Genomic DNA, 16,188 nt, shown 5'->3' with positions numbered 1-16,188 from the left:
TGGTTTAATGAGTACAGACATTATTCCAAGCAAATCTGTTAACTCTATTTTATGCATAAGAGTACCATCAAACATGGCAAATAAGTTTTCCATTAAGTGTATTTTTTTAGCTGTGACAAGCAGTTCTCTCCAACTCCAATTTTGACATTTTATCCTTTTAACATTCACTTTAAGAGGGGCATGATTGTAAGGCAACACCAACACTTCTGGATGTGGCAGGTCCTGCAATTTTTTGTCTAGTTTTTAAAGCTGATGAAAAAAGAGACTTACCATGGCAGGGTTCTCTGCCTTGTGAGACAACTCCATGTCTGACAGCGGGTTAACACTAATGTTCATCTTCTGCCTGTCGCCATGGTAATAATGGGAGTGGCCATTGGGCATGGTGCCGTTGATACCGTTTAGGGCAAATCCTCCATTCATGTATTTCTTCCCCATGGAATCTACATAAATACGATGAGCAGGGTCTTGGTATTTAATGTGGATATTGTCAGGGTGGGCTGCTGCAAACAGGTCAAACAGCATGGTTGCCTTTACCTTTACAATGAGAATATATCACAAATATCTACATGTTTCAGCCATGCTACTAGGGCTCTTATTGGTTTTTGTTTTTCCCTCATCTATCCTACTGTTTTGTTTAAAAGTGGACTTTCCCATATCTTAATGGAGCATCAATTGTTTCACTGATACATTAAAAAACTCCAATATCAGCTGAACTGTCATTCACACTGCATTGGGGCAAACTGTTACCAACAGCCTAACTTTAAACTTCCAGGAGAAATTCTTAAACTGAGAGGAAATGCATAAAGAATGCAGTCACTTGAAATTTTATTTAAATTTTTCAAATAATTAAATCATTTACTCCATTGCTGTTTACTGCCGTTCTCAAATATTTTTCATTTATATGCCCGCATTCAGATTTATCAGCAGAGCAAACCTGAGTGAGCAACAACCCTTTGCCTGGTGCATGACAAAACTCTTACTTATAGCTGAAGCTGAACCAACCAGATTAGAACATGTAATCTCATTGGTCAAGGGCCCGACAGTCACAGTGAGCCATGAATATTTAGTGAGCAACTCACCCATCATGGGTCTCTGTTGTCGTTGTTTAATCCCGCACATGACCATGAAGACAATGAGAGCCAGCATCAGCACGCCTAGGACAATGCCAAGAACCATGTACAGCATTTCACTGCTCGACTCGGTTGTGTTGCTCGGCTTGTAGTGAGGGGTAGTCTGCCTCGCCATCACATGGTCAGGAGCACCAGCCTGCACCGTCGTGGCATTAGTCACCCATTTTGGCACCGGCTGGGGTGCATGGGTCCCAATGGAAGGGAAGATGGGATCTAATTCTGCAAAAGATTTGATGAGAATCCGGTGCAATATTTCTGAAGATCTGACGAACCACAATAGAGGTGAGACACATTTCTTGAGAATCTCTTCAAAATCTTGATACAGCAAACAGTTGTCAAAACTGATCTGATTTCAATGTAGATGTAACTGGTCTTAGTAAAACTCTAAAACTCTAAACAACCATGGAAATCACAGGAGACACCATGTGGTCAGAAATTACTGAAGTTACTAAAGGGAAAGAACTCATGAAGTTCAAATACTTCTCTGAAAATTTCAGAAGAGACTCTGACCCGAAGGGCCTTCATTTTGTTTCTACTGTTGGAAAGTAGCCAGCTACAGGTACATGCCTGGCAGAAATTTACATAAAGTAGAACTGAAACCTTTATATCAAAGTATGCGGCTAACTGCTAAATGTTTTTTCAAAAACATAGCAGGCTGCAGGTAGCTGGTATCCACCTTCCACTGAGCTCCGTGGATCTGCTCATTCATATCACACACAGCTGGGCTCTGGTTACTCACCTTTGCCAAGTGTGGACTTCACTGCAGAGAAGCTGTATTTGCCCTCCCCAGCCTCATTAAAACCCTTGATACGAATGTCATAGTCAGTACCAGACTTGAGGTTCTTGATGACATAGTGCCTGACTCGTGGCTCGGGCAGCAGGAGGCGTGTGTAATCCTTGTCTTTCATATCAGTCTTGTAAGGTGCATACTCCAGGTAAAACCCGCTGATTGGAATTCCGTCCTCACTGGTGTACTGGTAACAGAATGTGGAACAACATTTTACAAGTTTTGCAATAGTATTACACCTTATAAAAACTTGCAAGTGGGAAGGTCTGGATGGTTGTGGGTTTCCCCCGGGCTCTGCCCAGTTTCCTCCCACCATAATGCTGGCCACCGTGGTATAAGTGAAATATTCTTGAGTACGGTGTAAAACACCAATCAATAAATAAATAAATATAAAAACTTTGACATCATGTGATTTTCAAGTTTTGAGCTCTGCGGCCTTAACATCGTCCTCTTACTGCAGGGCTGATTCAACCCACCATGTGAAACATGGACCCCGATGTACCACACTGGAAATTATCTAAAACAATTATCTTACATTATGTCACTTTATAGGTGCTTTCAGGCTGTGAAAGACACAATTGCTAATATCATAAAATAAGATGCTAAAGGATGCGCAATTATCCCATTAAAATGTTCCATAAAAAGACAACTTCCATCAGGACACCTATAGTTTGAAAACAGCCATATTTCATTTTTCTTATAATTAAACAACTTGCAATTGTATTGCCAAAAGCATAGTATTCTGAAAAATGCTTCAATTTGACCAAACCTGCGGATGGTCGTGGGTTTCCCCCAGGCTCTGCCCGGTTTCTACCCACCATAATGCTGGCCGCCGCGGTATAAGTGAAATATTCTTGAGTACAGCGTAAAACACCAATCAAATACATAAATCAATCAATTTGATTAAAAATAATATTATTAGGAATACTAAGTGTGCAAAATGAAGCGTTCGTCCTTCAGAGTTATGTTACTTGTGTATGTATGCTTGGAATTTATCCATGAAAATTCTGGATTACCGCAAGAGCTGTCCTTTGAGATTGGCGAGTCACCTGTTAGACCTACCTGCCAGGTGACTTGAAGGGAGTAGTTGTTGTCAACTTTATATGGCTTCACCTCTGCGATGACGGGCTTGGCAGGTGGTACCAGGTTTCCCTTCTCCATCGTGAAGCGTTTGGAGTTTGGTCCAAATCTGTTGTCCTGATTGGTGTACACTGCTGTGATACGGAATTTGTATGTGTGACCTACAAGGAGAACAGTCAATTTTACAACTTGAACAAGTACACCCTTCAACAAAGTGTATATTTGTAGATAGATAGGTAATAGTTACTTGCTTTTTAAAACATCCTGTAGCAATGTTTTATTTTAGCTGCAACCAGGAGCTCCTTGGTTATATTCTGATAAGCGCACGTTGCAGCATGTGACTGCATGCTATATTTTAAATCTGTCCATAAAATTTTATGGTATTACCACCAGTTACTACAATTATAACACATCATACCACAATTAACTATCCCATTTCAATAATCAAACATCAGTCTCAAAGACATTTTGCCGTATAAATATTTTTTCACAACATGGATATGAACGTCCCTTCACTTACAAATCATGACTTACGCAGATCATAAATATCACTCAAAAAATCCCTTGTTTGCAGTTACCTGGCTTCAAACTTCTGACTTTATACGTCCGATTCTTCTTGGGGATGTCCTCTTCAATGGTCTGCCAGTCGCCCTTCTGGGGTTTGAGTTCCTTGTACTGTATTCTGAAGAAGGTGATCTTAAGTCCATCATTGACCGGCACCGTCCAGTTGATCATCACGGTACTGTTGCCCAACTGGGTCACCTCTGGTTTGGAGGGAGGCACCATCTTTACTGTTATAGTGAAAAAAGGAACAAGTTAGCAGATTTTATACACCTGTTCGGCAACACCATCCTAAATTAAGATCAACTGCCCTACTGCCCTCATTGAGATGATGATATTTACATCGCCATCTTGCTTCTCCTAATAAAGTTCCCACTGATGATGCTACTCACATCATATGCATAATAAATTCTCAAATTTGAATTGCATGACCCTGCATTGGATTGGTTTAGACCTGTATGCACAGACAACAAATCAAATGAAATGGATGTTCTGCTTTCTATTATTGTTCGTTCCTTTCCATCTACAGTATACTGTATATTTGTTTTTATGAGCTTGGATATTGCCATTGGATATTGCTAAAAGGTGTAGAAACATCTTGCACAGATGGCTACAAAAAAGAGTGCAAGTTTCAATCCATACCTGAATCTCACCTGAAGACACTCAGGGGTCACCAGTTAACCACAATGACATATACCCTTTTAAATGCACTACGGACTCTAAAACTTAATGAGATATAAAACTGGAGTTATCGGTTACCTGTCATGCTGTAACCTCATGATTAAGCCAAGAAGATAAGATACATAGAAACCTAGCCAAACTTTCAAATGGACTCAATAATACTTTCAGAATTCTGGCTTTTTTCTTATATCCTTTAATGTTAATATAAATGTCTGTGTTCGTCCCACATTGTTTTCTAACTGTCCTGTGACAAAATACTTTAAACAGGTACCTTTGCCCTCTCTGACTTTTGTCCCTCGATCTCTATTTGGTTTCCTGCCCTTCTTCTTCTTGCGATGTTTCTTCTTTTTCTTATGCCTGTGGCCACCAGCTCCCACACGCCTCCTGGAACCCCGGGACTTGGTTTTCTCTGCATGTAATTAATGGTATAGAAACCGTAGCAGTTTAGGACAAAAATTAACATTATAAAATTTCACTTTTTCTCAGCAACAATGTTCCCATGTCTTCTTGAGAATAGTTCATCAGAAGCATTTACATACTGGTATAATGATAATAATATACACAAGAGACTATTAGAGGACCATAATAAGATTCAAGGGGCATAACTCTGTGATGTACAATCAAAGAAAACAGCGATGAGGAGCTTTATTTAACAAACATAATTCTATATAGCAATGTACTGGGAAATCTTACAAGTCAACCTTCTTTGACTTGGCAAAAGTAACACAACAAAGCACCTGCAACATAAGCTGTATTCTATACTATTACAGTTCAATTCTCACCTGATCTGTTCCTCTTGGGTTGTCCCCCCTGACCTGTCAGTCCAGTGCGCTTCACCACAGCTGGTCTCACCTCTAGCCTGGCCACAGCAGATACCATACCAGACTTGCCAATAGCCACACACTGATACAGACCAGCATCAGACAACTCCAACTGCTCAATGTTCACCTTTGCACCTTGAACGCAGAGTTTGAGGAAGATGAATATTCTGAGATGTTAGTATGAACAGTGTTGTAACTGGTGTGACCTGGCGGATACATGGCTACATTACTTTAACAGGGGAAATAGAATTTTTCATTATTTTTTCTACATCTGACCTAAAATTTTGTCCATGCCCCGTCATCGCAGAGGTTAAGCCATATAAAACTGACAAAGTTACTCATTTTGAGAGTTCTATTCATCTCAGAACAGTGTTTTTACCGTTGTAAGTAAAATTCTAAACAAGAAAATGCACATCTGCTAGGGTGAATTTTCTGAGCATTGTGCTTAATTAATGTGTAACAATTTTACAGGAGAAACATGTTTATGAAAATTTCCTTGATGTAAAAGAAAAAATGTTCTCAAAATGTAATCTATTTGTTTATCTGATAGGTGCTTTACACTGTACTCAAAAATATTTCCATTATGACATTTGCCAGCATTGTGGTTGGAGGAAACTGGGCCGAGCCTGGGGGAAACAAAGCATAACATAAATATTCCTATGATTTGGCTACATTTTGTGACTAAAGTTAAACACTGCCCTTTGAGCTAGAAAAAACTTTGCAACATATTGTGTGACTAAAGATGACATGGAGCCCAAGGCTTCTGATCTTACCGTTGATTAGGGCAGGGGCAAGATCCTGGGAGTTGTGGAACCACTTGATGGCAGGCTTAACCTTGTTATACAGTGACTGCACCCGACACTCTATGGTCACAGCCTCACCTTCCTCCTTCACAATGTTGGGGTTAAGGATGTGCACCACAGGTGGAACTGAAGCACAAGTACACATTACATCTGTGTTAACGCAGTGACTATGATACAAGTATATATTTCTTTGATTGGAGTTCACCATTAATATTTTTTTTTTTTTAATTTTCATTTATATGAGGTGGGTCCGGTTTATGGGTGGCAAAAAAAACAGTATGCCCTCAGTAAGCCAATAGACACCTGACAATCCTCCTGAGTAAACACCACAGCGCAAGCAGTTAGAGCTGATTGAGGCGACCACGTGGTTTAACCATCTGAACTTCCGAGTAAGCTTATAGAGGCTCAGAGATAACTCCTAGTGTATTACTCAATGTGTTTGTACATGTATGGATAATATAGTTTCAAGCTTGACAGATAAAATGATCAATCCAGTGAATATCATTATTAATGTGTTGTGGAGGTGTATTAGTAATACTTGAAGTCATGGTATTTTTACCTGTTAAATTCATGCTATAAGCTCAACACTGGTGTAAGTGCACTGATCTGTGCTCTCAAGCCATGACAAAGACCTACATTTGCAAGCGTGTGCATGGTCTGCTCATGGCAAAAGAAAAGGCCTAAATATCAAGGTAAAAAAGTCTTTTTTTTTCTTACACTGCTAGTGTATTATGTATATGTATATAAACAATTTATTACAAACATAAATATGCAGGGAAAAAGTCACACAGTTTTCTTCAGTGCTTTGTACATGTATATACATATACAGAAAAGTAAGTACGGCACTGGAGGTTAAGCAAGCCCATTTCATACTGTTTTATCCCAGGGAGCACCTAAGCCGGTTACGGTCACAATGGTTCGTGCTGTAGCTGTTTATGTGACCAGTATCACTGTAGCTCCTATTCACTTATGGCATATAGGCACGCACAATGTATGTACATGTGTTTAAGTAGATTTGGGTCAGCCACTTTTGGCCTTCTAATCTCCTCAACCATCTCAGAGGCTCAAATTTCTGCGCTTTTAATCTTTCCCGGTTTTATCAGTTAATATTTTCTTGACAACTACAGTGGGACATCAACATTCAGACACCTTCTGTATTAAGATAGACGGCCTTTAAAAAGTAGCGCCTGCTGTTTCGTCTCAGTCTGAGCTAGGTATTACTGTCCCAGGCCACTGGAGAGTCACTGATACATGTATAGGCTGAGAAACTTTGAGCCTGTATCGGTCTCTCTCTGACTCTAGCAGAATAGGATCGGCTCAGCTTTCTGCCTGACAGGGTCACAGTTGAGCTGGGGTAACACAAGCCCCTGCAAATTTTACAGGATCTCTTGTCATTTGTGGCTGTCATCACCCCTCTGTCTACACCCATAGGGGGTCAGAGGTCAGGGGTCAGAGCCCCAGTCACAGTCAAGGCTGGTCCAATATACAGTTACCCCAGCCAGGTTCACTTTCTTCACATCAACATGTACAGCAAAATCAGTCCTACAACTACCCATTGCATGTTGGTGTGGTCTGAATCTGAATTTCCTTCACCGGCATATATTTCTCGGCCAAAATTTGATCTGATCAATAAAGATGATCTCTTCCCCTATCTATATCATAGTCAACCAAGAAACTTCAAATGTGGATGTAGAAACATGCAATAAATGCTCCCGACAAACTCAACCACAATGCCATAGGCACAACTTCAATAAAAAATTATAGACAGAACAGCTGAGCTCTTGATGGACCAATATCTGTACTCACAGAAATAAGATTTACATTGTAAACAAGGGGCAAGTTGTGTTATGTAAAACGATTAACATAAATCTTTACATGTACAAAACATGTACAAAACTTTCATTTTCTTCAGCTGAAAATTTCAGATAAAACTACCAACGCGACAACAGGTGAATGCTTCAGTTCATCTTAATCAACTGAGTTATCACTTTCATGCTTTCTGAAGCAGCCACTTCACAACCCATTACAGCCACAAGAGTTATCTCCCTTGATGCATGTTACCTCACTACATTGTTTCTAAGGATTTGCATAAGTGGGAAAGCCATGCATGATCTCCTCAAGATTTTGAACTTTAAACATATTAATACTCTGAGACAGTGTTAAGTGTGATTGTAAGGTAAAGCCAGTTAACAAAAACATTTTCACCGAGTTTACTGTATTTCACCTGGAGTATGATATGTAAAAATTCACTAGAGAAGCACATTAAAGTCTCAAAAAAATACTTTGAATGCCAAGAATTAGGTTTTTCTAATAAAAAAATTAAACAACGTTGAAAACTCTTTAAGTGGCTCTATATGGTGGATGAATCAATCACAATTAAGCTAGATGTATTACTTGAAAAATGCTTGAAAAATTTTAGGTGATATACAGTAAACAAGGTACACGCAGTTCTGTAAAATCAAAACACCTCAACATCTGAATGTAAGCACTGCAGGCCAAATCACAACATACCTTGTACATCAAGGGTGAAGATTTTCTGCACACTCTGGCTAGAGGAGTTCACAGAGCATATGTATGTCCCTGCATCCCGCACATCCACGTTTTGAATCAGCAAATTGCCTGAAAAAATAAATGCGGTCCATATTTTAAAACAACTTAACACTTATTTTCATTACGTGATGATAAGAGTTACACAGGGCAAAGGTAACATTCCTTATGTATATATTTCTTACAATGGGAAGACTGTTCCTGTGCTTTGATACTCAGAGACTGTACCTTAATGTTTAAAGCTGTCCATTTCAATAAGTGTTTAAACGCAAAAAAGTTATTGTATGTGTAGCTATTTAACCATTTCATAGGTGTTTTACCACAATACCATGCACATTTACCTGGCAACAGTTCTATATTACATTAGGTGCCAATTTACTGAGTACAACAGACCAAGGCAATGTAACTGTAGTTTGCGTCCTGCATTCACCTGTTTCGTATCTGTACCACACACAAAGCTGTACTGACATCTACAAGTCTGACAAAAGGTCAGCATACTTACCTAATATTTTCTTTGACCTACTGCTGATCACTCCCCCATATCTGTTCCAGTGTAGACTAGGCGTAGGGTTGCCAGATGCTGAACATTCGAAGAGAGCATCGGAGCCGACAGCAACAGTCAGGTTGGTCTGGCCTGTCTGTATTGAGGGTGCTAGCGGCATAGTGGGTGCTATGCAACAAAAAACATACAGTAGGTATTGGTGTGCAATAATGTATAACATTGCTCACTGACAACTCGATAACTTTCAACACCCTCTGTAAAGAAGTAAAGTGACATAAGTACAGTGTAAGCTCTTGAAATTCATTTGACATAACACAGGATGAACATGCACAAAAACTAGGAAATCATTGGAGCAGTTCTTGCCAATGAGAATCATGGAATATATTAAATATGTAAAACTTGTGCATAGATCATCATCTGTGTGTGTTTCAAACTTGATCCTGGGTTCCACAAAGTAAACCAGCACATACAATTTTATGAAAATCTGGCAATATTTAGTGGAGTTATTGCAAGGAAACAAAAGCATTACAGAAAGACAGACGAACAGACTAAAAATTAACATCCTTTGCTTTTCATCACAGCTTGGGATAATAAGACAGTGACATCTTGTACGTACCATTAACCTTGAGGTGGACCCTGTACGGTGATGTCCTGTTACGACCACTCACTGTGTTTACTGCCACACACCTGTACACTCCCTCGTCAGACATCGTCACCGAGGCGATGTTTAGGTTGCCCGACGACAGGATTCTATGGCGCTCTGAAAATACACAACAACAACAATTTATGTATTTATTTGACTGATTGGAGATTTACACCATATTCAAAAATATTTCGCTTACATGACATCTGCCAGCATTATGGTGGAAGGAAACCAAGCAGAGCCCGGGGGACACTCGAGGCCATCCGCAACTTGATGGCAGATCTTAGAACAAGTGTCTTTAAGCTACCTTCAGCTTTAACCTCTCGAGAAACTGAAAGACAAAAAATTCCATGCTGAGAATGATTAGTATTGGCTCCTGAACAAGAGGAATAATTTAAGTTTTCACCACACATGTATTGAAGAGACTGAATTGCAAATTTTCCTTCAGTTTAAAACTGTTTTTGTTTCAGTGATTTTGTCGTTGAATGATGTTTTTGCATTGCATACATGAATGTTACATTGTATGATAAAGTGATGGTGTTAAATGTTGTAAAAGTCCAGAATGGAACATAAAGCACCACATAAAACTATTAACAAAAATATTACCCATACTCCATTGCAGTGCAGTTTTATGATTTACAAGCACAACAATTCATACTTTCTTTCACCTAGATGACAGGAAAAATAGATATGTTAGTCAAGACTTAGTCAAATCCAGATAACTAAGCCCAAGACTAATGCAGCCAACTGCTCAGAAACACTGTTCACAACTGATGGCTATTTTCTTGCGTAACATTCTTGTAAGAGGCTGTTCCTTATGTGCTTCCCTCAGTAAACATCTGTCACTGCTTACAATCCCTGCTGCTTAACAGTAAAAGCTTTTTCATGGAAAACAAATGTTCCTACACAACAGTCAGTGGAATTCTCAACTGTCCTATATCATTTTAAGTAGGTTTAACCAGTGCAGTCATCATTGTCCAACTACATTTTCATTTCACAATGATCAAAAACAGAATATATTCTGTAATTTATTACTTACACCTGGCTGCATGGTTATGTTTTTTTTTTGTTGTTTTTGGTTTTTGTTTTTTTTTAAGTCACAGTTGTAACTTTTTGTCACACTTGATGAAAACTTTGTTGTGGTCTCATTTTTGATGCATACACGTACACACACTCTGCATTATGTACTTCTGCCCATAGACTCATTTTCTTGATTACCAACTATTAACTGGTTTTCAATTTAATAGGAATGAAAAAATACATATACATGAAGTTATAATCCACATACATGTAGCAGGAACTGATTAACGGTAATAACCACAGAATATTACATTGTTTATACTGAAAAGACAAGAAAATATTTAGACCACAAAGAAAAAAAAAAGACACTGCTGGTTACCATATGTACACATGACAAAAACATGGCACAGGTTCTGCTCACATTCCACAGTCCATCTTATACCCTGAAAACCGCATTTAATTTCCTAAGAGCACGCTTTGAGAGACTGATGTATATAAGTTATCTTCAACATTTAACTTTGAATGATTTCCACATTTTTGACATAAATCATCATTTGACAGAATGAAATATTCTTCTTGAACGAATGAAATGTCAAGCTCACTCAGCAATGCACTGTCAAACCAATTCAGCAGTTCTCGGTTTTTTATCCACTGATATCTCCTCTGATTTTTATAGCAAAAGTCACATTTTGTTTTGATGTTAGTGGTGCGGCAATTAACATTTCATACAAAAAGCTTCAGTTACTCATTGCTGACATGCTTAAAAGTACATCCAAGGACTACAGTCTTTGGATACTTTACATTCTATGAGCCATGTAGCAGTGGCTTGAGCAAAGCAAGGAAATGATGGTAAGAGCCTACACTGCTGATAAATATTTGTTGATTTTTTTTTTCTCCTGCTCTTGGCTCCCTTTCTCCTCTGAAAAAGCTCAGCTGTCAGGTTCAATCCTTTGGGTTGGCACTGCAGAGAATCTCTGCTGTACCGGGCCATGAATGTCATCTTCTCCAAACAGGATATTGCTATCACTGCGGAAATTTTACACCAGTCGCTCGATCCAGACAGAGATCCTGTCAACCTTATCAACTTTTATTAGCATCACTTAAAAGATCATTCAATCAGTCTGACCCCAGTCACTACATATTTATTTAATGCATAAAAAATGTAACTTGGCTTCAAGCATATCCCTAGAAGCTGGTATTCAGCACGTAGGCTTGGGGCTTCTTAAACGACTTTTAACTACCTGGAACATGGCAACTATACACTAGAATACACAACCCAGAACCAAAGCCAGGCCCACACCCCTCTGATCAATGTTCTCCAGACTCTGGGTTCTAATGAAATGGTGGAACCCTCAAGCATTTCTCTCCCCCTTGGTTTGTATTCCAAAACAGCCATGTGGTTTTCGTCCCCTTTTAAAGAGAGGCTGTTGATTTACTAGGGTACTTAAAAGAGTGCAGTAAAACCCATGCTGAACTCCCAATATTTTCCATCAAGTAACAATCAAATTATTTCACTGTTATGACACAGAAGAGGGAAAGAAGCATTTCTGAAAAGGTCTAAAGGCAGAATAGTCCATCTGGCCTATATCCAGCCTGTCACAACAATCCATTCAAAACTTCTGAACAAAATCTTGGATAAAAGCTCACAGAGAGAATGACATGGAAAGCCTAAGAAAACACTATCTGTTTTCCAGCCCAGGAATGTCTTCATTTTAAAGTTGACAGACAAGGCTGGGCTAAGATTTAGACTTCGACCAGCTAAGGGCAGTCAGGATCTGTGAGATTCCACCAGGATGGGGCAGCAGGGGAAAGGGGATAAGGGGCCTCTCAATGGAAGGCAGAGCTTGACAGACATTTGCCAGATGGGAGAGCATTTGGTGATGGTGGCACCAGAGCCCAAGATGTCATGTATAGCCAGTCACAGTACATGGCACATCCAGGACAGCCACCACCACCCCACCCCCACCAGGCTACTTCCAACTATTTATTATGACAGTAAACAAGGCTTTACTCAGCCCCCTTGCTTCCTCTACCCTACTGGAGGCTCATGACACATGGTGTCCCACTCTTGGGCAACAACACCATGCAGACAAAAAAACTAAACAATCACACTGAGATTCTCTCATTATGATTTATATATCAACAAATATCAACACCACAGTGGTCTTCTTTCCACTGGAAATAATCTATCTTCCAGTCTAACTTCATTGTTTATACATACACACAACTCTATATAGGACATGTTCATGTTTTATTCTTGTCTGGGCAGAGGGAATGAGGGTCTTGTCTCTTAGGCGGTGTACGGTGTACGTAGGGGGCACTGCCTCACTGGACTATGACAAACTGTTAAGATTGTTCTTCTTGTTTTGCCAAGGTTAAGCATTCATTCCAGCCACGTCAACCCAAGTCAAATTATTAACTGAAAAATCTGGCATCATTCACTAAATGTATATCCACCAATGCCAAAGATAAAACTTCATTCAGATTATTCCTGACACTGATTACTATGGACATATCATCAATTTTACAAATTCTCTAATATCCCCTGTCATTTGCTTGTATCTATCTGAATTACTGATTACTTATCATGGAATGAAATCTGTAAATGGTGTCATCAGCTAATTGGCACTCAAATCGCACTCTCTTGATACATCATTTTCACATTGGCAATGGCCTTAAACAAACACAAATTCATGATAGCCAAGAAATCATGGAAAAAATAAGTCGATGTTTTCTTGAATTTGATCGCCATGATATGGCTGAGATATTACCCATGTGGCGTTAAGCCATAATTGGTCATTCTTGTACTTGAACGGCCTTTGTTAAAAGATAGGATATAAAAAATTCTCAAGATTCGTACATTGCCAGTGAAATAAAATCTTCTTACATACAAAAGGGGACGTTTTCAAGTTGGCTTGTACACTGAAAATGACCAGACTTTTGAGAAAGAAAACCATCATGGTTGTTTGAAGTTCACAATTGTATGGAAATGATAATTTGATTAGTCTTGACTGCGAATGCTTCAAGATAACCTGACAAAGCTTACCAGGTGTGAATAATCCAGTTTGAAAAATGACAATACCCTTAATACCCTACGTTCATCCTTATCTACATCAGAATGTTCACTTTTTACCCTCCTTGAAAATTTACAAGTGTATCTCACACTGCAACCTTATCCACAAATCTTCCATCTACATACGTTCACATGTGCCTTTGGTTACTAGGGGACATAAAAAAAGTTGACTTCTTGGTTTATTAGCACCACAGAGAATGGGAGTATCTTTGGGAAAAATCTCAGAAGCTGGGCCAAAGTCATGAATTCCAGCCAGTAAGTAGGACTTGGTGTTGTGAGACAGGCTCAGAAATATGTCAGTTTTGTCAGAGTAAGAGCTGCTAGGGACGGCTGTAAAATACCAGCCTGGCAATCAAGACTGCGCCACAAGACCGATAAAACCTAACTAATGGAACAGACTGTTGATATGTAATAATTGATATGGATGGTTATTGTCAAGAGGTGTTGGTAATTGGAGGTAAACAGGATGGCTGAGCGGAGGGATAGGCATGTCACTGATAAGGGGGAGCTCAGGCTTTAACACACCCACCCCTACCCCCTACATTCTGATGTATGTAAAGGGGAGACACTGTTCTTCATTACAGAGTTGGTGGGAAGTCAGTTTCACATAAGCCAACTTAATTTGACTGCATCCATAATGCATTTAGAATGTATGTAATTAGGCAGCTGAAGAGGCACTGATCAAACATTCTTGTCAAACAGCCTTACTTGAAATAGGGTACTTTAAGATCTAGGGCGAAACCTTTATTAACATATAAGCAACATAAAAAAAGAATAATGGCAGTAGGAATTCTATGCCTTCAGGATTCAAATCATCTCTGTCCTAAACTTTAATGAAAAAAGTTGTCCAACAAAATGTTCAAAACAATAGCTTGTAGCACTGAATGGTGATTTGCATGTTGCCTAATTGATCATTTTGATTCATATACAGTTTAAAAATATATGTAAACACTGAACTTCAGTTGAGACTATAAAACATTTTTCTCATCAATATAAAACTATTTTATCTGAAAGAATCTAGCTTTCATTTCTGTGACAAATTATTAAGGAAAGAGTAACTTATGGTTTGTATCACCAGTGATTAAGTAGACAAACTGTAATGTCCAAGAGGATTGTTGGTAAATGTTACAATCTACAATCAAGTAGATTGTCAGTAAATTTTGCAAGGGCTTGAGTCACTGAATATGCTTTATGATGAAAGTATTGCATAATGCAAGAGTTATTTTGTAACAAGGTACGACATTTTACTTGTATTTACATCTGAAAATGTTGTCTTCTACTTACCATCTTCAGGTACAAAGCCACTTTTGAAGGCAAACATGATTTTTGCCTTTGGGTTACTCTTTGGAGGCAGGCACGGCAAAACTGCTGTGTTGCCAACGGTTACATTGACATGCACATCTGCTCCACTTGTGAACTCCCCAAGAGCTAAAAGGCAAACAACACAGCTGTCATTTTACAAATATTTCATAAACGCACAACTATCCATAGGGTTTTTACTGGAAAGTTATGTAACATTTTTCATTCTTCCATTAATTATGAGACATTTTTGAATTTCATAATGACAGGCTAATAAATTTCTACCTTAAGTCAGTCAAATTATGAAGGCTCACACATCAAAGAAAAAAGCGCGAGTAAAATGTGAAAAATGTTGAAGGGGAAAGGCAACAAAATCAATCAACTTACATGGAGCAGACAGCATTGCCGGGCTGCTTCGTATCTGACCGACTGACGTCACAGCTATGCAGTAATACAGCCCCTCATGACGTGACTTTTTAAACGCGTTTATTTGCATGGAATCTTGGTTAATGATGATTCCGCCAACAGGGTCTGTAGCCAGGACCTTCCCTTTGTGTAACCATCGGATGGTCGCTGTTGAGGGCGTCACTTTACATCGCAAGACAACGCTGTCCAGGCCTTTGACAACAACAGAGCTAGGCTCCTCCACAAACGATGGCACCAGTTCTGAAACAAACAACATCAGATTTTCAAATCTTTAGTCATGAACATTATGCCAACTGGCAGAATGAAGTTCACCCCACATTTTATGTTATACTAAATAGGTTAAGCATATTGGCTAACACCGTCTGACCCTGCAACAGACGGCAGTTTCTGGCACGACGAATAAAATGATCTTATCAGCTAATATGCACTTTATCCTGAAATCAAAATGACAAATTCTACATCCTGAGTTTCAAGTCATTAAACAAAAACATAAGACTTACTCACCGGTGAGTTTGGTTGTTTTTGGAAGTTTAGGTTATGCTGTAAAATGGTTTTTATGTGGTTTTATAACTAAAAACGTCTGCAGGAGTTTGTTGCAAGATACTACAATACAGTTATAAACAAGTCTAAAAGTTTCCTAATACAGAGAGAATTCATATTATAAAATCTAAAGTAAATACATGTTCTCTGCAGGTTTTCTTCTAATATTTCATTTTTTTTTTCTAGAAACTATGGCTTTGTACCTACAGTTAACAATAGGTACATGGTTGCATTGGAAAGAACACACCTCCTTATTGCAGGAGCTAATGGAATTT

At 38.9% G+C, this 16,188-nt stretch overlaps 1 protein-coding gene across 6 annotated transcripts in view; it reads right to left on the bottom strand.

The window, feature by feature from the left end:
• Positions 1–16,188, bottom strand: part of LOC135481790 (cell adhesion molecule-related/down-regulated by oncogenes-like) — a 100,983-nt gene that overhangs the window by 3,031 nt on the left and 81,764 nt on the right. For 5 of the 6 annotated variants that reach the window (XM_064761496.1, XM_064761499.1, XM_064761500.1 and 2 more), the window contains 13 exons: positions 15,335–15,613; positions 14,933–15,076; positions 9,529–9,672; positions 8,913–9,080; positions 8,375–8,482; positions 5,834–5,989; positions 5,022–5,195; positions 4,511–4,648; positions 3,576–3,788; positions 2,980–3,158; positions 1,870–2,104; positions 1,080–1,349; positions 271–500 (listed from right to left, as the gene is read on the bottom strand). In XM_064761496.1, coding sequence (XP_064617566.1) covers positions 271–500; positions 1,080–1,349; positions 1,870–2,104; positions 2,980–3,158; positions 3,576–3,788; positions 4,511–4,648; positions 5,022–5,195; positions 5,834–5,989; positions 8,375–8,482; positions 8,913–9,080; positions 9,529–9,672; positions 14,933–15,076; positions 15,335–15,613 — 2,438 coding nt within the window. The remainder of the gene's footprint in view (positions 1–270; positions 501–1,079; positions 1,350–1,869; positions 2,105–2,979; positions 3,159–3,575; positions 3,789–4,510; positions 4,649–5,021; positions 5,196–5,833; positions 5,990–8,374; positions 8,483–8,912; positions 9,081–9,528; positions 9,673–14,932; positions 15,077–15,334; positions 15,614–16,188) is intronic. The other variant, XM_064761501.1, reaches the window with a different exon arrangement.

This window comes from Liolophura sinensis, chromosome 1, assembly GCF_032854445.1.
Source record: "Liolophura sinensis isolate JHLJ2023 chromosome 1, CUHK_Ljap_v2, whole genome shotgun sequence".
NCBI lineage: Eukaryota > Metazoa > Mollusca > Polyplacophora > Chitonida > Chitonidae > Liolophura > Liolophura sinensis.
This window is presented reverse-complemented; position numbering and strand designations above follow the sequence as displayed.